Here is a 23,259-nt window from a genome sequence, read left to right on the forward strand (position 1 = left end):
AGAAGAAGTCATAAGAGCTTTCTTGCATGTTCTCTAACATACTGACTGGAGCATGGTCATAGTCTGTTTTAAGGACTTCCTAAAGCTGATGGTTGCCAGGGCAGGCAGTGGGCTAGGGATGGCTCAGCTTTCCTGTTCCTGTTGCTTCTTTACTGCTTTGACTAGCTGCCACTGCTGCTCTTCTCCTTAATTCTTCTTCCTCCTTTAAAATAATGCAAATGCGATTTGAGATCCTACTAGTCCCATCCATAAACAAATGCTAGTTTCTTCTGCAGAAGAGAAAATAAACCACTTACAGCATTTTCTTCTCAGGATCATCTGGACTGCGTGGTGCTCTAGCAGATGTGACAACTTCGTATCAGGCCTCTATAAATATGTTTTCCAAGTAATTTGTCCAAAAGGGCACTCGACTGACCATTGCAAGCAAGCTGTTCCTTTGCAATGACAACCACAGAGATGTGGTACATGACAATGGTCTGCCACAGTTGTTTTATTAAGTTTGGTTAATCTAAAATCCTTAGGTGAGTTTGACCTTGAATCTGCATATGTTGATCCAGTCTTCTCTGAAAGATATCTAAACTAAAACTTTTTCTTTTGTTACTACTTCAGGAAATGGTTTTTAGCTGGTTTTGAGCAGTAACTTTCAAGAGACTTTGCCAAGCGCTGCTCAGAAAGGCTCTTAGTAGCTGTAGGAATAAGGGTGTCCTGTTTTCTCTTCCTGGCTGGTAGATGCTGAACAGCATCCCTCTGGTGTCTGCAGTTCTTGATACGTTTTTCTAACGTACAGGCCTTACCTGGAGGCCGTTGACACCCTGAAACATAAAGTGCTACCACAGCTCTGCTTCCAGGTTTCTGTCCCAGTGGTAATGCTTACAACCTCTGTGCTGGTCATTCAGGCAAAAGCCTTCCTTTTTCCCGTCTGCTGTAACACCTTGGCACTGATCCCATCATCCTTGAGTTTCGCAGAGGCATCCGCATAAACAGTTTTGCAAGATCACGGTCCGTGCCCCGTGTAATCAGTGATGGAAACTGCTTGCTCTTCTAACAGCGTGAGTTTGGATAAGGGTTGAGTAATGACCATTAACTTAAAATGTCCTACTGTTAGTCATCCTGTCATAGCCTCCGTGTTCAGAGTTGTATTTAATAATCTAGCCTCTGTTCCACTCCTGCTTTAATCTTTGCTCGAAAACGGAAGCCTCTTCTGATAACTTTGAAATTAGAAAAGTATTACACCCATTTTTTCATCTTTCTCCCCCTTTTGGGAAAGAGGGAAGTAGCTGGCACATTTGGACTCTGCCCTTGAAGATAAAGATGAGCTCGTTAATAAGTTGGAGCCTTAAAGGCACTTTCTGCAAGGCAGTCATCTTCTGAGCCTTCTGGGGTTGCTCAACAGTGGGGCGAGAGGAGGAAGATAAGAGGTTGATTGTAGTGGGTTGTTTGGAGTATACAGAGGCCGTGCAGTTGTACAGCTGCATGTTTCATCAAATAATCATTTCCTTGATGTATTATCGTCATTAAATACAAACATAATGATGCCAATAAAACAATTGAGTCTCTCCCTGTTGTCTCTCTGCAATCTTCAATGACAAGCAAGCATCAAAAGAAAATAGTTTATGCCATTTATGCTGACTCATTGTAGTGCCGTGGTCCACAGGCTTTCGTTTAATTATCTTACATGAAAAAGGGTTTTGGTCTTTCACAGGCGTAGACAGGAATAGGGAGAAACAGGGAAGGTGAGAGCGAAAGCACGTTTTGCCTTGCGGAGTTGCCTTTTACTTATGAGAAATAAGGCTGATGTTATCACCCACTTTCTAATCAAATTTGACAGGAACATTTTGTTAAGCCACTTTCTCTGAGTGGGAATTCTGATGAATACGGTCTCGTATTTGAGTTTCCGGTTTCGAAGTATTACTTTACACTGTTCCCAAGCATTGTTTGCCTTAATGGATGAATTATTGTAATATGTCAGAGAAGCAGACAGTTCACAGCCTCATTTTATAAACTGAGAGCCCAAGGCACAGTAGTTTAACTTGCATAGCTGCAGAGCAGCAAATGGAGACCAGGTCACCCACCCAACGTACTCTTGGTTTGATGAAACGGTTGCTAATGTGGCCTCAGTATTTCTCTTCAGGAGATTATAGCTACTGGAGAATGTCGTGACTTTTTGCCAGGGACCTGCTTGTAAGTGAGGTTGCAGTGCTTTCAGCGTCCTCCTCATGCACTTCTGTTTCAGATGCTTTTTTTGCCACCAAGCCTGTGTGTTGGTAGCACTGAAAAAGGAGTTACCTCCACTTGGTCTTCTGCCTCCCTGGCTCGTGGCTCTGTCCTTGAGTAAGTGGGGAATCGGTCACTTACAGAGCTGGTCTTTTTGCAAAGATAAACTGTAAATTAATTTGGAGGCTGAAGCAGGTTTTGTATGACTGTGGCGTAGCCCAGTGCAGTAAACTTCTTACCAGGTTTTGAATGCTCAGCTGCATAGCCAATACCAGGACTTGCCCGCACATTATTGTTGCTCGTAAGGTCCATCTCTGTTTGCAGAGTATGCACGTTGGTCACCCACTCCTTCTGTGAGTAAACGACTACTGTGACATTGAAGGATAATTTATATAAAGCATATGTTACTCTTGTTCACTAAGGCTGTCTGGCTGAGATTGGGTAAAAGAAACAAATCCAAACTACCGTCCGTTGTTATGTTAGGACGTTTTCAAACCACTGCAGTGGTACAAATTGGTTCCCTTCTGCCAGCTTGTGTAGCCAGCTGATCCCAGCCCTCTGGAAACAGGAGCACCAGTGCCGTTCTGCTGGTGGGAACCAGCCCTTGCAGAAACCTGCTGGCAGTTGAGAAAAACCCTTTGCACCACACATGTTCCTGGAAGGGCTGCTGAACGTGTGGGTAATGGCCGTGGCGCTCCAACTCAATAAATCAAGGGGTGGCCAGAGGTTTAAATGCAGTTTAATTGTTTTTGCCCTCTCAGGAAGCATATTGATTCTTCACCAATAATATAGGTGGGAATAGGGAGGTAAAGTTAACTCCGGTGCTGTTGGAGCACTTGATACATTGAGGAGGAGCGGTGGGATTCAGGTGTGGGAGGAGATGGGCTGGCACTGTCCTTCCTTCAGTCTGGTGGCTGATTTTTAACAAGAGATTGCTGAGGCACCCCCAAAACACAAATTGTTTTGGCATATCCGAGGAGGTGATCCTTTCCGAAATGCTGCTGCTGCTGCCGTTTTGGCATGCAGAAGCTCTGCAGGAGGTGTGTCTGTACCTCGTGGGCTGCCTCCCGTGGGTAGGTGTGCAGGGACACTTGGACATGGTTCCTGCCTCTGCTGATCCAGCGAGTGCCAAAATTAAAAAGCCCCTTGTCTCTTGCAAAGGTTCGCTTTCCTATGCTTAATTAGACACCAGTAATGTTAGCTGTTAAATGGGAATTGGAAATGCATAGTGACTTTGTTGCGCAGCGTCTGTTGAATGGAGACTGGTTCCCCTGCCACCTGCCCCCCTCGGCGCTCGATGCACCGCGTGTCCGTCAGCTGCCGGGCGCACGGAAAGACGGCCGTGGGCTGCGAATGAGAAGGCTTTGAGAAATAAAACCAGAGCTTGCTGCTGTCTGCGGCCAACAGCACTGTAAGCCTTGTGGCAAGAGGCTGTGGAGAACTCTTCGGATGGTCCCACAGCAAGAGGAGCAGCGAGGGCAGCTGGAAAGACTGTGTAGGGGACGCGCGTTTGTGGCCAGCGTTACGTTGATATTTTGCAGTACTGTGGAAATCTTATTTCCAAGGTAGTTAAACTTGGTTTATTCTGAATTCAGTTTATTGTAAACTCTATTTATCAATAAACTCAGTTTATTGATTGTAGCGAGTTATGATTTTGCAGTGGCTCAAGAATCCTTTCTTGTCGTAGCCATTTGGAGCGATCACGTTTCCCAGCGCTTCGTTTTTAGGCAGGCTGAGTTTATAATGTAAGGGTTGTTTGGGAGGGATTTACGCTCTTTAGGGAGGGCTGAGCAGCACCTTTCTCAACAAATGGTTGGCAAGAGCGGTTGCTTCAGGAGTTCAAATCACCTCGCTGACCCTCGCCAGCACTGTCTGACTCCCTGCACACCTCGGCACGGGAGGGTGAAATGGAGCCTCGCCAGCCCTGACCCGCTCCCCGCAGCCCTCCCCGGCTCTGCGCTGGCTGAGCCGCGGCGCTGGCTCAGCCCTCCCAAACTTTCCGGTAGTACCCCTCATTCCCGTTCCCGAGCAGGCTCCTAAACCCATCTTCTGCAACACCCCAGTTTCCAGAAGGGGCGTTAAAAACTTCTCAAAACCATTTTTTTCCTTTTTCTTTCACTTTGTTAAAGTAGTCTTTATTCACAGAATAGAATTAACACCTCATACTTCCATGCTCTTGTAAACACTTATGGATAACATGAAGTTTCAAAAGGTGGGAAGAACCAGTAACCCCCCTCATCCCCAACCAGTTGGGCTTGGCTTTTTTTCCATACAATAACCTTTTTTTCCAGGCTTTATTTATATTGTTGTGGTTTTTTTTAAACAAGGACAACTAGCAATGCATAGACCTAACTTTGTATAGCTGTTTTGCTGGCCTTGCCCATCCATCTGTACTATGTGTTGAGGGGGTATATTTTTACTTTGGTTATTGGGGTTTCAGTTAAATTTTGTTACATTGCAATTTAATATTAATAGTAACTGACCCTTGTTTCCTAGTCTCCAAAACACATGGTGCCTTATTTCCTATTTATTGTTCTGGAATGACTCTTCCTTTTTTCATATAATAGGCTTAGGAAAGCAGTGTCACTTAACCATTGACATTCCTTAATATTCCAGTATTTCAGTGAGTTTTCAACCTGAAAAACCTACCCTTTGCTTAAACTCAATTGGGAATTGTGCTGGTGATGGCCGTGGAAGCGTTTGGTTCATTTCTCCATCTCTCCCATTGGAGCTGTGCCACATTAAGCTCTGAGTTACTTTCGTTTGGCAGTGGCCCCAAGGAAAAATGCCTGTGTTTTGGAACAGAGATCCACTTTTTGTTGTGGACATTGTCCTCTTCTTCCAGTTGCTTTCTCTCCGTTACGCGTTTCCTCATCTTCTGTATTGCTTTTGGAGCTACCAGAGTCTATCGCAGCTTGTGTGAGTGCAGCATTGCCGAAGAGATGGGTCCGGGCCCAGGCTGAGTCCGTATGCTTTTCCCAGCCACCCATACGCAGCGAGGCTACAGCTCTTCAGTGTTACCAAATAATATTATTTCAAAAGCTCCTTATAAAAACATGAGTAATTGGGCAAGTGACAAAGGACTTTCTGTTTATCTTTTTGAACAATGGAAAATACCAAATAGCCACAATTTGTTCCAGTTATTTAGTGTCTTTGTTCCAGAGCCATTTTGTGGGCACAGGATTTAATTCTGCAAGAATGCAGGAAGATGGTGACTTGTTTTCGTGCTTAAAAAATAAATAAAATTATTAAAATTTTCAAGCTTCTTTACTAGGAAAATATTTTTTACTTGTGCAATACCATTTTTAAAGCCTAAGGAAAATATTTTATTGTATATTACAAGTCTAAGGTTATTTTAATAATCAAATGAGACTTTTAAATAGATGCTGATATCTTTGCCATTCCAGAGAATGCTACAGTTTGCAAAAGCTTCGTACGAAGGTTAATGATTGTACCCCGAGAATAGTAGATTTGGCTTGCAAATGGGAACTAAGCAATTATCAAAACTAACACTAACCACAACAAAATTATATTGACATTTAATAGGCTGGTCAAAGTTGGTAAGGCTGATTAAAGTGGGAAATGGAGGAATGTGTGCTTTTAAAAGGGAAAACTTCGGAGGAGGAACACTTGCAAAAAATTATTCTTGCTGTCATGCAGTTCTCAGAAACCGAGATGGGGGTATAGAGCAAATAGTGCCACCTTCTGGCAATGTAATGAAAAATATATGCATGATCTGAAATGACGGGTACCTGTGAGATACACTGATCGTATGTGTCGGTGATGTATGAGGCAATACGTAGGGTTAGTTACATATTCTGGAGGAGCAAAATCCTTTTGAGGCATTGGGTCTAAAGAATCTGGAGATGGGAAAATTGGATCGAATCCCCTAGGTTTATTACCAAAATGTGGAAATAAACTGGCCGTAGATGCCTACCTGCTTGTCAGCTTTGCTTCTTGCCTTTTGACATCTGAAACCCTTTTCTTTTAAACCCTTTTCTTGTCTGCCAAGGAGTTTGGCCTCATGGCACATACAGCTCCTGGGAAGAACGGTGTTTTAATCGTCTTTAATTGTTTAGTTCTGGTCTCTGGATGAACAAGAATTAATCTCTTCCCAAAGTGGTAGATATCCCTGAGGTCTGCCTGGTTAATAGCCTGGTCAATCCTACAGTTATTATGAATCTGTTTTACGTTTGCTCTGGAAGAGTTGGCACCTGCCTTCTGGTTGAGATGCCTACACCACAGGCAGGAATCTCATCAGGGGTCTCACCTGCCTCGTATTTTGTTTTTCAGGTGGTACCAGAGAGATTGGGTCTGCTCTCACCAGGATGTGTATGAGGCACAGAAGTATAGAGTCCAAACTCCGGCAGTTCTCAAGGTGAGTGGCTCTGTACCTGGCCCGGAGCTCGAGGTTCGTCTTTCGTTTGCTACTGGGGAACGCCTAAAGCCATTCACCAGCATTGGCTTTCCAGCTGATCTCTGACCCTGTCACTGAGAACAGCAGTTGTTTTTAATCCCCCGCAGCACGCTAGGTGTTGTGAACATGCAGGATTTCACTGCATGTTCTGAGGACTGGGCTCGTCACCTCAAATCACTCTAAATGCTGCAAATTCCCACTGTCGGTTCCTGTTGCTTGGTGCTGAGCAGGCGGCTGCTGATGTGACCAACCTGTCTTTGTTTCAGGACTTTAAGGTTTGTCACTAAGTTTTAAAGCAGCAGCAAGTGTTGTGCTGCTTCCCCAGCTTACTGGAGAGCCCAAATAGCTTGCGGCCAAGAGAGAAACTTTGAACAGACAAGTATGGAAAAGGCAAATTCTCTCATCCCCTTTTTGCAGTTAAAGTTAGACTGTAGAGATAATGGGAGAGGATCAACTCGTGTAAGCTGGGCTATACATAAACAACCTACTTCTGTAGTAAGTAGTAGTTTGCACGTGTGCCTTTTTTAACCAGACTTAAAAATTATACTTGACCTGAGGTGAACCAAAATGATGCTTCACCTGCATGATGACCAGGGATGGTTTTTTTCCCTTTTAAAATAAAGATATGTGTGAAATTGGGTGTGAGGAAGGGAACTTTAGTCTCTAGTTACCCCTCAGTTAGCTGTTTAAACGATTCAGTCCCAATCTCAGTAATTAGTGGAGCATTACTAGTGCTGTATCATGGACTCCACTGGTGAGAGGTGAGGCACATTGGTGGGCAGAATGTTGTTCACTTGTGCAACTGCTCTGTCTTCTTGTGCATCTACATGTGTTATTTAAGTTTATAATCTTCATGGCTGCATGAACCTTTCCGGTCTCCAGAGTATCCATTTAAACTGCTCTTTGTGTGACAGATGAGTAGGATCTCACTGTTTACATTGGCCCTGTTTTGGGTCGCTCCTCTGGTTTACGTTCTGTTTCTCACTGTCTTGAACTTCTGTGCAGTAATTCTGGTTATCTTGTGATGTGGATTTTTTTTTTATCCAGTCCTTTCTTTTGCTTTCTCCAGCGTAAACATTTTTATGTTCTGATATTTACATTGTGACACTGGTAGCTGTCACAGCAAAAAGTAAAAATACTCCAATATTGACCTTGGCTCTCTATATAAGAATAGGGGCATCTGCAGGATTTGATTGCTCTTTGTGTTTTTTCAACAAAATTAGTGCTTTAATTGACTGTCTGATAAACCCACTTCAAGAACAGATGGAAGAGTGGAAGAAAGTGGCCAATCAACTGGATAAAGACCATGCAAAAGGTAGTTACAGAGGAAGAATTCTTTAATAGGAGTAAGATTGTAATATCAGCTTTTCTTCCTCTTTTCATGTTTGTACTGGCGAACTGAATGACGCGCTTAAATATGTATAGCAACTTTTCTCTTCTAAAACACTCCTCTCCCAAAGTGCCTAACAAATTTTTAACACTTGCATATACATTTTGAAGGTCTAGTTTGCAGGACCCCAAGGGATGGGTTGTTTTTCTAGACGGTAAGCAGTGACTAGTTTTAACTCTGTTAGCCCACTCTCAGTGTATGATCTCCGATAGTGCTGAGGATTGGGGCTGCTGCATCTATCCCTGCAAAGCCCCGAGGTGTAGTTAAAAGCTAACTGTAAGATCATGTTATGTCTCAGACATAGCGTTCTCCAGAGAATGCACAGCCCTGTAAAACATTCAGCATCGTTACTTTATATCTGATGCGATACAGAAATGTCCACCTGGGGAACAGGAAAGCTGTGTTGTTGGACATGGGATGCTCAGACCTGCAGTGCTGATGACAGCTCCAGAGGTTTTCCTGGGGGAATGAGCAGGAGGCAGAAAAGTCTTGCACAGCAAGAGCATGTTGGTAGATGCCTTTGGCTTTGCAAAAGTTGTATTCAGGATGATGACCCTTTAGCACAGGTGCTGAAATCAGGTTGCAGTTCACCACTGACCCTTGAAAATTGAAGGCTTTTGCTATGTCTGAAAGAAGCAGCATCACCATAATTTATTTTTTGGGGGGTGAGAACTAATGGGAGGGAGTGTGCTTGGCCTCCAAAAGAGGATTTGCTTCTTGCCCCACTATTACTGTCGTCAAATGGAAGCAGCTAAATCAGCAGCTCTTGAAACAATTTCCACCTTGTGCTGCAGAGAGTGTTAAGCAGGTAGTGAGCAGGAGGGAGGAATCACCTGGGTGCCTGCAGGTAGAGGTGACCCTGGCCAAAGTGGCAGTGAGATTTAGGGTTTAGTGGGTAGACTTGGGTGTTGGGGGTACAGTTGGCCCCGATACAGTTCCTGTGCCCACCAACAGCCTGCTTCTGTTTTTCCGTCTATAGAAGAGTAGTAACATTGGCCTCCTTTGTTAAAGTGTATGTGTATATGTATATACATGCATACATAGCTTTTATCTTTTTTTTTTTTTTTAAAGTATCAGTTTTCATATCTGGTACCTTTAGTGTGCCTGGACTAGAGGTGGAATATTTTGTTCTGGGATTTTAATTCTCCCGGGATTTGCAGCTCATCTGAAAATGAGGACAACTGCAGTGTGCTCCACTTCATCAGAAAGAGCTGGCAATGTGACCCTTCCTTGGGCGAAGTTTTAGCACCCTCTCCCTCTGCCTGACTCTCATGCTGGAGAGGGATCACAGGATATTCTCTGCCTTGCCATTTCTGGATACTTGTTTTTGAACACAGATGTTTCGAGAAACCTGTCATCTCTGTTTTCCATTCCTGAGAGTGGATGAGTCTCTGAAATGAAAAGCACTCTAATTTTGTACTGTGTTCTCAGTTGTTATTTCTGTAAAGGCTTTGTTTATTTGGGAAAGATTTTGGTATGTGAATTTGCTCACACCCTAAAATGTTATGTTAAGCCAAACGTATAGGCACTAAGAAATGCGAGTTCTAAGTCGCTTTGATTAATAGTAGCTGTCCTCTTAAAATTTGTAGTCTAATGTCTTTAAACATAGCCTTTTCTGTGAAAAACATTAATTTTGACATCGAATATGTTGATAATAGAGACTGTGTTTTTTTAGAATACAAAAAAGCCCGCCAAGAGATAAAAAAGAAATCATCTGATACACTGAAGCTACAGAAGAAAGCAAAGAAAGGTAACTTGCTTCATACTTGTACTGTTAAAAACCTTTTGTGCTGTGCTCATTGACAAAGATTGAACATGGATAGGACTTTCTATTGTAATAATTCGGTCCCCTGTAATGTATTCCTGGTACGTACTTGAACACCAGGGTACAATTACTATGTGTCATTTAAATCATATTCTGAAGCTGCTGTCTAATGTTCTTATACAGAAGCCTTAAAACTGTTTGTACAAAATCAATCATGTTTTAAAATAGAGCACTTGCTGCTAACTTATTCCTGTTAGGAACGTTGACACTGTAACATGACTTGTGCGGATACCTGTAAAATTTTCTAGAATCTTTTGGAATAATATAAAAAAAGCCATTATGTAAATGTTCTGTAACTATTAACATTTCTCACTGTTCTCCCTTTCTACCACCTTTCTTCTTTTTTTTTTTTTTTTTAACAGCCTGTAATCTCCTAAACCTTACATTATTCCTCAGAGTGTGAGAAGGTGGTATGGGTTGTTGTCAGGGGGAGGGCACTTGGCAACCATAGAAAACTAAAGATGAGTAAGAAAAGAAAGGGAGTTCTCCACAAAGGCAATCTGTCTTTTTTAGAAAGCTGAATCTCGTGCTCCTGTTGCGCTCCCACCACCGTCTTGTCACAGGAGTTTCATCATCACGTTAATGGAAACGTGCATCAATGATAGCGGCAGCATTGCCATCACTAAGGGTTTTACAAGGGCAAACCCCACCAAGCTTTGGAAAAATGATACAAAGCTTGCACAGAAGCAGACTTTCTGGTTCCTTTTCCTGGCGCCGGGCTCTTCCCAGCCGGGTAGGAAGTGTTCTTTGAGCAGCTCTCAGCCTGCAGGTTGCAACTTGTGCTTCCCCTCCTGCCTAAAAACTGGAAGCCCAGGAACAAGCAAAATAAATGCTGGGGCGGGGAGTTTCTTGAACTGTTTAAATTGTCTAAGTGTTATCCAGAACAGGTGAGCTGTCTCTAACTGTCCATCCTAATAGGTGAGTCAATAATTACACTGGTAGAAAGCCACATGACTGGAAAACTGCTCTTGAATTTTAGCTGACTGTAGATAAGGGATGAGGGAGGGAGAGGTGGAAGCCAGCAAGAGGGAGCTTAGCTCAGTAGGCTCTGTGTGTCCGTCTGTCCGTGGAAAATGTTAGTGTTTTAAATCAGAATGGTCATCTTTAGGGGGACGTGATTTTTTGTGATAAGATTTTATTTTTGGGTGATGCGTAAACATGTTTCTCATCTTGTGTGACGAATTGTCTGACTTCAGACCAGCAGCTTTAGAGAATGTGTGATATTCCCTCCATTTCTTTTCCTTTCTTCCCCCCATTTCTGGTCTCATCGCTTCTTGTCCCTCTGTGATACAAAGAACCCCTCAGTGCATGGTAGGTGAGAGCTGAGAAAAGCATGTGCATGATCTGGGAAGAAGGAACCATTTTTTTGAACCTGTTTCTATGAATTGATAGCTATCTGGCTCCATCTCCCTTTTATCCTGCTTCTGAGTGTTGAATAAATCAATCTGCAGTCTTGGAGGAGGAGACAGCATTTTCTGTAAGGTGGAAAGAGGAGAGAGAAGCACTTACAGCCTTCTGGAAAAAAAACTCCACTGTTACACTGCAGATGTCACTGTAGATGTCTCTCAGCAGTGGTTAAAGCAAGTGGACGTTCTCCTTGGATTTTCTGGGTTCCTGTCTCCCTCCCGAAATGTGTGCCATGTCTAGTGATGAGGGTCAGCACACTGGTGTCTTGTCCTCCTTCAGGATTAAACGTCTTTGAGCGAGGAGTGGAACAGGCCTCATTTTGCTATCATTTTTATAGCAGCCATGCTATGATTGCAAACTTTTTTTTTTTTTTTTAAGTTGTCATTCCCTTGACTAATTTTGCTGTTATGACATGCTTTTGGAATTGTCAATGAACCCGCTGTATTTCTGTGCTGTATCCCTTAGAACTGCTGTCACACACATGGTGTTTGGGTCCAGAGCACAAACACAATGGGACTGAGGTGGGGTCAAAGCTGGTTGCAGAGGGATGTGTATGGGGACGATGGCAGCGATGAAGGCTCTCGGGTAGCCACCACAGGGGAAAGGAGGAGCTGCAGCATTTTTGAGGAGCTAGGAGTTGTTCTCATGGCCCCTGGGGAGGAGAGACGCAGTGAGGTTCAGAGGCTCACACGGGTATGAGAATGAATGCCCAAAGCTGCTGGCCCAGTGAGATCCCAGCAAAAGTGGGTGGGAGGGAGAAGGAAGTTCACCCTGTCTTCTTGCAAGTTACCTACAGTGCTTAAATGTAGAAGAAAAAAAACAGTAGCAGATGCTTTTTCCCCTCTCTGCCTTTTTGATCCCTACCTTGAAGGAATAAAGCATTGGTCTGAGTACAATGTCAAATGTTGTTACAAAAACTTTTGTATGTACCCACCTTGACAGATCTGTTTAATGTGCTACGTGGTGAAGTATGTTGCTCTTGCTGTCACTGAGGGATAAAAAAAAATCAAGAAGGGGTTTATTTATAAAATGATAAAGCTGCAGAAGTGATTCTGCTTTAGGTCACAAATGAGGTTTGAACTATGGGCAGGGAGACTCTTGGGTGACACTGTCCTGGCAGGCATGTGGCTGAGTGCATGGATGTCTTATGGTGTCTTCAACTCTCCTGTTTCCCTGTTGCTCAGACGTACTTTTTTTGTCCTGTTCTTCCTCAAGCAGGACCTGTCCCTTTGGTTTTTCTGTAAAGTTACTGACTCACCTATGGGAACTCTAAAACAACCAATTCATTCCCTTCCTAGTGCTTGTAGGAATATTTTTGAATTAACCATATGATCATATGTGAGCAAATGAGATGTTTGCTGAACTCTGGATTTGCTTAAATACTGTGCATGCTACTAAAACATCCTTCAAGCTTTTTCTGCTGTGACTGTATGGGAAAGTGGTTTTCTTCTGCTTTGGGCAGCTTCAGATCTAGGAACTCAAATACAACCCTCTACTTTTCTCATTCACGTCATGGCAGTGGTGTCCTCTCTCCCTGCCGCATCAGGCTGCAGAGGCTCCCTCTCGTAGCCGACGGCTGCAGCATGCGTAGCAGCTCCTTGCTCCTCGCCTGCATCCCAAGGATGTTCGGGAGAAAGGGCCGTGGGCTGCGTGACTTGTCCTGGCGGGAGCGCTGCAGGCTGGGCACCCCACCTTAGCGCTGAGGGGCTGAATATGTTGGGGTTTGCCTGTTCTCTGGCTTCTGCATGGTCTGTTTGTTCTGGTTCCATGCGGTCAAGTTGAAAGTTCAGGCCGGCCATTTAAGATCATTTATTAGAAATTATGTTTGCAGAGTAGGTGTGTTAATTGCAATAAAGGTGTTTCCAGAGCTTGAAGTGATGGGGAAAACACTAAGCTCTCCAAACAAAACAAAAAGGTGTTAGGGGTCCTTGTTGGAAGTTCGCTAGAGTATATCTGGTAAAATGACAAGTCTGTGTGTGAATGAAGGTCTTGCGTTTCAAGAGACCTCACAGGTATAATTTTCGTTCTTTCTGTTGTCTTTGACCATAAAGAAAAAAATCCATGTGAAGTCTACATATTTGTAGTCTAAATAGGATCCTGGTGCACCCCCCAGATCCATGCAGTCCCTGGGGGTATCATGGTGATCTTCAAGGTGCATCCTTCTTCTTAGGCCCTTGTTCGCAAGGGGAACAGGCCCGTAGGACGCATAGCCGACCCCAGCATTGAAGCTTAGCTCTTGTCTGAACAGGTGAAGCCACGCAGTGTATGGAACTGCATACATCTTCTAAATTGCTCTTTGTTTTCAGACAAACATTGGACATCAGAAGTCAGCCCAGCTAACCTGACTCAGCAGAATAATTATGAATATATTTAAAATAAATTCCGTGTTTAGGTTTCTGCTGAGTCAAGGCCTCATAAGTGGATCCGTAGCTGCTAGAAGCTGTTGATGCTATATTGAATTCAGAGGAGAGACAGCAGCTGTGGCTCTGCATGTAACCATTTTGGAAGGTTAACAAAATGCACGATTCTTAGTCTTAAAAAAAAACATCAAGTGACTAACTTAAAATATAACTGGATGTATATGTAAAATCTGGAGTGCATGTTGGCTTTATTTTCTGTATTTCAGCTTGGCTATTAATGATTAACTAGACAGGTTTCCCTTCTGCCTATAACTTGACTGGTAGGTTTCATTTTCAGGTTTTTCATGTGACACTGTGTGTGAGCTTTGAGGAAAATGTTTAAATCCAAGCAGATTTGTGAAAAGGAGTTCTGTGTAACGCTCCCAATAATATAACACATGTTAATTATCTCTAAGCCATTCATAGAGGTTTCTGCAGTGTCCCCTTAACATTCAGTACAACATTTCATCTTGTGTCCCATCAACACTGAGTATCCAAACTCAGAACCTCTACAGCAGTTTTGGAAAGTATTCTTACTTTTAATGAAGTTGAGAGAGTAGAACATGATTATTAATTTACTGTAATACTGCCAAAAGTGCTTTTTCTTGCCCTCCTCCCGGTTAGCAAAGACGACCTGTTTGTGTTTTAGAGCCTCTGCAGCTGTTTTTGTGTTACAGTCTGGTCTTTGAAACTATAATATTGTTATACTCCTCTCAAGGATGATTGTGCAAACCCCATGACTCTTAACTGAAAAACATGAAGCTCTTCAACGTAATTATAACCGAGGAACATCTCCGTTCTTAGAGCAAATGATGACCTTCTCATTCAAGTACTTTGCACTCTTTCTATACTTGGCGCTTGCCCTGTCTGGAGTGGCAGGCTGGGGAGGGAGGACCCCTGGCCAGACCCTTTCTCCTCCAGGAGACAGCCTTATTGCTCTAAATTGATCAAGTGTGGCATGATGACCGAAGTGAGAGCCAGGACTCACTGTGGAGTCAGTGATACAGCTCAGAAGGAGGGAAGCTAATGAGCAAATTATCCTTATCTGTTGCACGGAAAAAATCCTGTGTGGATGAGGCCATGGTGCCTGCGGGGATTTTTTGGTATTTTTTCTTTTTTTTTTTTCCCCTGCAAGCTTATAATGTAAGCTCCACTTTATAAAAATTCAGTGAAGACATGTTGCAGAATCAGTGACCAGAGATATTTCTTCGATTTATTTTCATTCCTTGAGTTTTGAATGTCTCTTGATAGTTCCCCTCTTTTTGACAGCAAGCCAGGTTTATTGCAAAACTTTATATATAAAGTTTTTTAATTAAAATACACGTATCATGGTTAATCTTTTTGATGTTCTTCCACATTGCATCAGCAATTAGTTTTTCATTTAATTAACAATCTATTAATGTAATTGCAGTAGAGAACATCAAAAAGCGCTGTGGTTACTAACGTAGCACCCGCCTAGAGTTCTGCAGGTTCCCGAGCTCCCTCTTCCCTGCAAGGGGATGAGCTTTGTGCCGCTTCATCAGCTCGAGCAGAGTTTGACAGATGTCTGTGTTGTGCACTGTCTCTGAAGCACGGGTTAACATGTTCTCACCTAGGAACCTGCAAGCTAAACAAAGTTCCTAAACTGGTTTAAGTCTCTTAAAATAAAACTGTATGGTAAATAACCGGGAGTTTAATTTGCAACAGCTCATCAGGAAGCAAAGCTAATGCATTTGTCTTTATCAGCAACGGAAGAAGTCAAAATAGTCTAGTCCAAACTGCTCACTCTTTTGTCTTGGCACTGATGATAATGTCTAAACTCTAGGAATGCTGGAATACCAGTTTGACTTTTTTTATTTTCCTTTCTGTGTCAATTTTGTGTCCTGCAATTTCTCACCATGCGCACCTGCCTGACAGCTGAGGCTCTGGGTAAGTCTGTGCCATGCTGTAACCCTGGTGGCTGGTTTATTGTAGCCCTTGCTGTGGCCTCTTTATGGTGTCTGGTCTCCACTAACTGCCTAGACTTTAATTTCTAATGAAACTAAAATGTCACCTAATCTTAATGAACAAACCATCTTTTGATTTACTTTCTTTTGGCATCTAATTGCAACACCGTAAAAGAAGAAAATCAGTATTGTAGATAAACCTCTGGTTTATTTTAGAAAGGGATTAACATGGACTGATAAATCGTGTTGCAGTTGGGAGAGAAGTTAAATGGAATAGACATGTCATCAAGGTGGTGTTCAAATAATTGAATATCTTATTGTTAATATGACTTTTAAAGTCTAGAGCTTAAAGTCCTTAGTGTTGTTCTTTGTAAACCTGTGATCCAAGTCCCCCTTTTTTCTGAAAATCGCATGCACCTTTCTTAACCGATAGATAAGAAATCAGTATTTTTAACTTCATGCTGGGGAAGGGGTGGAAATCAGCACCACAATTGTCTCCTCTTCTGCTGCCTGATCCCATCTCAAATCTGTTTAAACTGGAGTGCTGTTTCAGTTGTATTGCAAATTTAAAGTAGCTGCCTTGAGATCTTCTTGTGAATGAAATGCGGTGTTTCTGAATTTGAGAGGAATAATCATACCTGCACTTGTAGGTGTAACGATGTAGGTGTTGCCCTTTGGAGAAGCCTGGGTTGATCAGATTGGGAGACTCTCAACCGAGGCGCCTCAGCTGGGCTCCTGGAGCTGGGCACTGTGGTGCCTGCTGCTTGCCCCCTTTTTTTGAAACCACACTTGGGGTTTTTCCTGGTTTGTAATGCATTCTGGAAGTTTCCTTTGGTAACTTGGAACTTTTCTTTTAAGGGACAACTTAGCATTTTTGAACATTAGCAGCTGATTCAGATCTCCAGTAGCCACCAGAAGGACTCAGATTTGGTTGCTGAAGGGGTCTGAAGTTAATCCCAGCAATCAGATTTCCCACCTTTCCGTAACGGGTGGCAGAATTCTTCTGTTCTCAGCCTAGATCCATGTTAATTTATTTGTTGGCTTTACTGTGCAGGACTTAAAGGGGTTATTAATCCTGGCCACCTAAAGAAGGTGATTTGGGAATGAATGACATGGAGCCTGCTTTGGTTTGTACGAGTAGAGGTGTACTTAATGTTGTCTGTACAGTGTAAATTCTGCCACTCTGTAAAGTGTCCAATACTGAATATTCAAGTTCCCTGCAGACACCTAAAAAAGTGCACTCTTTAAGTGAGAATGTGGAAAATAATAATTTCGCCAATAGTGCTGCATTACTTTGTCAATAACAGCATTAACTTTAGCGGTCAGACTTACACTGAGAGCATTTAAAAGTCATTGTTCTCCTTTGCTGTTGCTGACAGCTTTACTAGTTTAAGTTGTCTTATAACATATAGGCATGAAATTGGGTTGAAAATTAGATTTACCTTTTTCCTTCTCCCTAATACGTTTTCTTTACTAAAGTTCTTTTCAAACAATGGTTATTTAAGAAGCTGCATGAAGCTTTCAGCCGGGAGTCACACAGAACACTAAAACTGAGGTTTTAATGCATGCTGGGCCTTTAAAGCTCTTGCACGTCATGGTAATGATGTGAAGCACCTGCTCTGAAGGTAACATGAAGACTGTCCTTGGAGTAGCAATGGATTCATGTTAATATTCATGGGAAGCAGTTCAGCTCTGTGGTTCATTAGCAGTTACTTGTCTGCACCCAGCCACAAGTCCCAGGGCTGTTGGAGCCTGGTGCTGTTGGAGAATTCAGTCCACGACTTCTGGCCTTGTATTTCTGCTCCTCTCTGCAAGACCAAAGCTCCACTTTGAGAAAGGCTGGATTTGAATTTCTCCTCCATTTTCAGATTGTTGACTCGTTCTTGCGAGTGCAACCGGACGTGCTCTGCAGAACCATCCCTACGTCACATTCTTGTCTGGCTGTTTGCAGACCAGAGACCTGTGACCACATTAGATGCTTTTGACCATTGCTAATGCTGATGGCTGTGGTGGGTCATTCAGACCTGTCTGCGGCTGGGGGAGGAGTGTCCTTCCAGGTGCGCTTTTACAGCTGCTCCACGATGGGACTGTTCTGGAACTGTTTTCTGTCATTACGATAGTTGTGTTGGTTTGGAAATTTTTCCAAACGGGTAACCTAAAGGCCAGAGAGTGTGGGCTGGAGAGAATAATCGATTGCTGATGTTTCTTATGAAAGTGTGCCTCATGTCCACAGCAAAATTAGTGCCATCGGTTGTCAGGGATGCCATTGACCTTCCCCTCGTAATTCAAAGGGGAAAAGAACTGCATTGCTCTCCAGTGGTTGATGTTTCCTTCTGAGATTAGTGGATTCAAACTAGCGGAGACCCAAGGTGGGCGAGGAGCAGAGGTGATCGGCAGTTGGCCCTCACGTCCTCGGTGTCCTCTGGGTGTAGGGGTGCTGTTGAGGGGCTGTGCTCTGCTCTGCTTAGCGAAGGAAACTGATTAAACTGGGCAGAGATCTTGTCCCTCAAATTCCCGAGCTGTCTGAGTGCCATGGGAGGCAGCTGGTGATTCAGGGAGTGGGAAGAGTTATGCCTGATTTCAAAAGACTTGCTAGATTGACATCTGCATTATGGAGCTTTCAAAGGATGTAAATAAAGCTTTCCTGCTCCTAAAAGATGAGTTGCAAGGAGACATCAGGAGAGAGCTGTATTCATGCCACGCAAACATCTGACTTCAGAGCCTCACCTAAATGATTCACGTAAGCTTGTTTCCTGCTCTGAATTACACCCCAGGCAGCTTGTGTGTTTTCACTGACTACATCGGTGCCCGAGAGCCATAGCATACAAACGGGTCCGTGAGAGTAGTGGTGAGGAGATGGTATGTCTGTTCATGTCCTGACTCACTTAAAGGAATAAAATGGAAACTTCGTAGAGCTACAGAGGATGTTGGAGAGCGATGCAGTTTTACACGTGCTTTTGCCAAAGGGTTAAAATACCCAGCTTGAATGTTATCCCGATAACTTCGTTGAATTGCGTGAGTTACACAGGTGTAAATGAGGTTTATTTTTGCCCCGTGTTTTGGGTGCTCTGTTACTCTGGTCCAAGACATGCTGCTCTGTGAGGTCCCCATAAATTACCAAAATTCACTATAATTGAACCCACTTTATCAATGGACTTCTAAGTGTGTGTCTTCTCACTGTGCAGGTGCATGCATTTAACAAGGATTTACTGTGTTAAGTGCACAATAATATGGTGGAGCAGATGAACGTTTACAGCAGTTCTCCAGAGCTGAACTCATGAGTGTGTGATTTAGTTCACAACTAATACATTTTGCATTTGGTACATCCACACTAGTCAGCCAGCATCTAGGTTTAAACAATGTAAGATTGTTTCACCTGTTGTAATTTCCAGGCAGCTCTCAAAATAAGGGATCTGAGCAATAATGCAAGTCTCGGTTTCAGGAATTTGAAAGAACAACTCCAGAGAAGTATAAAATGTTTCATCACTGCATCTGATAGCAAAGGAGAGTATGGGGAAGGGCCTGAAATGTACAGAATGGTCTTCAAGCAGAAGGGCTCAGTTTGTCTCCTAAGGATGACAGACGAGAAGGCACAGGACCTTCAGGGAGCTATCCAAAACTCTTCTGTAACTTGTTTCTGGCAGATGCTAATTTTGAGAGGAAGCAGGTGACTGCAACTTCAGAGCCAGTTATTTTTGAAGTTATTGACTTCCAAAACAGTTCTATGGGCACATTGCACTGGTCAGCCTGATCTAGAGGATCGGACACAGGGTGTTCCTGCCGGCAGTGTGGTGCCCAGGTGGCCTTGGTGGTGGCCGTACCGGTGTTGCACTGCACGTGACTCTTTGAGGATCCATCGCAGAGCTCCGCTTGTGGGTATCTGTGCAGTTTTATCTGGACTATGTCGAACTCTGTACAGAGGAGATTTGGATATATCCAGTCTGTAATGCCGCTAAGCCAGCATGGTTCTCTTCGCTTCATCGCTGCTCTCTTTCCTGCAGCTCTGGCTGGGTGTTAGTGCAGGGGAGCTGATGACTTCACCTCACTCTGGAGTGCTGAAGAATTACATATGATAATAAGGCAAAGGTTTTCCTTTGTAACTCTGACCTTGATTCATCTGCATTGTGTACTACACACATCAAGAGACTTTTTTCTTCCTCTTGCTCATAGCTTTAAATCCTCCACGCAGAACAGTTTTTGTCCATAAAAATTGATTTTGCAACTTTGCTTGCAACTTGCAACTTCAATGTTATCTTCCTGGTATTTAGCAACAGTGACATGAATATGTACCTGGATGCTTAATTTGCATGTGATGGTGTTTCTGGGAGATTTGAGACAAATTTACACAACTGAGGTTCTTTAGAATATTTAGGGGTGTAAGCTGCATGAAAACATCTTGCAACTGCAATATTGTTGACTCAGTAATACTATGGCTAAGCAGCAGCTCTTCATTCCGAAAGGAATAAATTTTTGGCATGATGCAGAATAAGCAGTTGGTGCATAATAAGATACTTAACTGTCACAGAAAGTTTAGGTATTATGGGTTGACTATAATTAACACAGTGAAGCTTTTTGATTGCAAAACATGGGATTTTTTTTTTATTGCCATAGACAAATACTGGACATTAATATGTATTTGAGATGTTGGTAGTTGTTGAGGTTTTTTTTCTTTTGGACTTCGGAACAAAGAAAACTGTTTTAGCAGTTGCTTGTGTAGAGTACTTGAATCCAGTGGTCCAATGATCCACACGTTCCTAATATCTCATCTAGGAGATTCATTCAATCCTTTAATGACTCTACAAAGTTGTCATTAGGGCCTTGCCAAGCACAAAAGTAGGAAGGAAGAGGAATATACCTGGGGTTAGTGATTAATATCCTCCCAATTAACGAGATGTTGATTTTCAGAAAGGATGATGGGAAGGATTTATACAGCTGACACTTTGAGAAGGTCCTTATGTAAAATGCTGTCTTTGGCTTGTTGAAACCTTTTGAATTGAGATGGATTTCTATTCTATGCAAAAAGAAACAAAAATAAATGCTATGAAATGCTTAATTTAATTGGGAAAAAAAGCCTTACTAATTTGAATTAAGGGAAAATGCTGGTTGAGACTTGAATTGCAAAAGCACAATCTGGCAGCAGTGCTGGCTGAAAATAAGGTCGTCCTCTATGGAGATCCACGGTTTTGACAAAATGTACTCTTGATTGTTTCCTGCATACAGGACGGGGTGACATTCAGCCCCAGTTGGATAGTGCTTTACAAGATGTCAATGATAAGTACCTGCTGCTTGAAGAAACCGAGAAGCAAGCTGTCAGAAAAGCTCTGATCGAGGAGCGCGGTCGATTCTGTACTTTCATCTCGATGCTGCGACCCGTGATAGTAAGAGCTGTCTGTTTTAAGTCTGTACAATTCACGAATTGGATAAGTGGCCAAAAGGCTGTAAAAAGAGTAGCTTGTTATGTCTTAGGAATGAATCTCTAGAGCCATAGAAACTAGCCAAAATTCAACCTGCATCTCTGCCTAAGAAGGGGCAAGAGCTGTGCTCTTTCTTGTAGGCATTTGGAGTAATTCAGCGACTGAAGACACTGAATGCTTTCAAGATGACTAATGGGAAAATGATGGGCACAAAGACCTAAGTGGGCTTGAGTTCCGTATGCATACCGACCTGAGACATTGCTAATGCATTTTTTCCACTGCTTTCTTTCTTAACATCACATTTTAATATAAATCTTCCTTACTCCTACCCCAGTGCTAGGACTGATAAATGTTTCAAGACCTCCCCTGTGTATATAATGACATTATCTGACAGATTGCAGGCTGCTTCCATGCAGTTTTCTGGCAGCTCTTTTCCTCCTACATGACAGCTTTTTCAGTTCATTGAAAAGGTTTAAGTATATTTTCATAATCTCAGGTTGTCTGAAGCCCGGCAATGAATCGTTTGTGGCTTTGTGCAAGCATGATGCATTTCTGAAGGGTCTCCAGTGTACTGGGAGAATGTTCCCAGTGCTTGTTTACAAAGAGCATCAGTCTCAACAGAAAACCATGGTTAGAGAAGTAGGGAGGTGATGGCTGAGCAGGAGGAGGTGAACTGCAGACTCTGAGGACCTGGATGAAATTACCATGGTAGCTAAGGGATTACTATGGTAACTTACGGTGCAGGACTCATCTGAGTTAGCTGTTGATGTAGCTTGGGCCAGACTGAATCGTGGATGTATTAATGCTCTGTACCTGTATAGTGCCTTTATCTCAAAGTTTCCAAAAACTAGCAAAAAGTATGAGTTTAACACCTGTTTAGGTTCAAGGTTAAAATCCTTAGGGCACATTAGTGAGTATACATAGAAGAGTTAAATCTTTTCCAAATGCAGCAAAAATGACACTTTTTCTGAAGATGTCACAAAAATAAGGCTGAGACTTGTCTCATTGATGAGAGAAAGGATTTCTGGGTGCCAGAACTCACAGCAATCTTAAAGTAGTTGTAAAACTCTAAATTAGTATTTCCAACCCTCTTTCATAAGTAGGGATTGCTTAATGGGCAAAGGAAAAGCAGCTCCACTGGGCACTCCCACAGTCATCAGCAAAAAGAAAAAGGTCATGTATTGTGTTATGGGTCTGATTTTTAAACCCAAGGCTGTGATTAGCCTTGCTCTTTTGTCTTTTCAGGAGGAAGAAATATCAATGCTAGGAGAAATAACCCATTTGCAAACCATATCAGATGACCTGAAAAGCCTCACCATGGATCCACACAAATTACCATCTTCAAGTGAACAGGTTAGCTCTAGTTACTTGGAAAACATTTTTATTTTTAGCTTGTACCGGTTTTCCTTTTGTGTTATGAGGAATATTGGCTGCTAGCATTTAGTGGCTTAATGTTATGTTTTGTAGATGCTTCACTGCAGCAAGGTCATTTTTAACATAAGCAATTTAAAAAAAAATTGATTTTGAAGTACCAACTGAGTGCTTCTGAAGTATTTGGTGAGACCAGTGTGAAGTGGTAGCAGTAACACTTTGAAGTATATGAAGATGCCTAATTTCTGCTGAGAGTACATGAGGAATGAGAGTCATCTCCTCGCCCTACATTTGAGCGTCCCTGTCTTTATGTGGTCGCAAGATTGCTGGGATTAGATAGCTTGATGGAGTCTGACATTTGAGCATTTTTCCATGCTGTCCTTAAAATGCATAGGAAAATGTATGTCATTAAATTACTCCAAATAGGACCTTTTTCTCCAACCCAGCTGTGTGAACTCAATTTTCTTGTCATACCTTACTCACCTTAGCGTTGACCTAGAAGTGTAAAGGAGGGAAGCTCTGCTGTGGTTGAATATTGGATCTTCGATTAATTTTTTAAAATGCAACAGTTTTTAAACTCTAAGGCTGTAATAGTTTTTTTTAAGGAAAACAAAACAAAACTACTTACAGCATGCATAAAATGAATCTCCAGTTTACTTTTTAAAGATTTTTCCACTCCAATCTGAACTTTCCTTCTGTGATAGCAGCCCTAGTCTTGAAGTATGGTAGTTCCTGGAAAGCCAAGGATGAAGCTGACTCTCCTGTGTAATATACACAGTGTAATTCTGGAAGAGAACTGGGACTGGGTCAATGGGCACTGAACGTTTGTAGTGGTGACGAATGTTGTATGGCAAGCAGATGCTTTCTGTTAATAGGGGAAAAAAAATTTCCATGTTC

At 42.6% G+C, this 23,259-nt stretch overlaps 1 protein-coding gene across 12 annotated transcripts in view; it reads left to right on the forward strand.

Moving 5' to 3' along the window:
• Positions 1–23,259, forward strand: part of MTSS1 (MTSS I-BAR domain containing 1) — a 127,816-nt gene that overhangs the window by 85,529 nt on the left and 19,028 nt on the right. For 11 of the 12 annotated variants that reach the window (XM_087746257.1, XM_087746219.1, XM_087746196.1 and 8 more), the window contains 5 exons: positions 6,508–6,592; positions 7,855–7,946; positions 9,697–9,771; positions 20,798–20,955; positions 22,237–22,344. In XM_087746257.1, coding sequence (XP_087602383.1) covers positions 6,508–6,592; positions 7,855–7,946; positions 9,697–9,771; positions 20,798–20,955; positions 22,237–22,344 — 518 coding nt within the window. Of the gene's footprint in view, positions 1–6,507; positions 6,593–7,854; positions 7,947–9,696; positions 9,772–15,494; positions 15,561–20,797; positions 20,956–22,236; positions 22,345–23,259 lie in introns of those variants that run through there. The other variant, XM_087746267.1, reaches the window with a different exon arrangement.

Source organism: Nipponia nippon, unplaced genomic scaffold, assembly GCF_047370975.1.
Source record: "Nipponia nippon isolate SJK-2023a ecotype South Korea unplaced genomic scaffold, ASM4737097v1 scaffold_1, whole genome shotgun sequence".
Classification (NCBI taxonomy): domain Eukaryota; kingdom Metazoa; phylum Chordata; class Aves; order Pelecaniformes; family Threskiornithidae; genus Nipponia; species Nipponia nippon.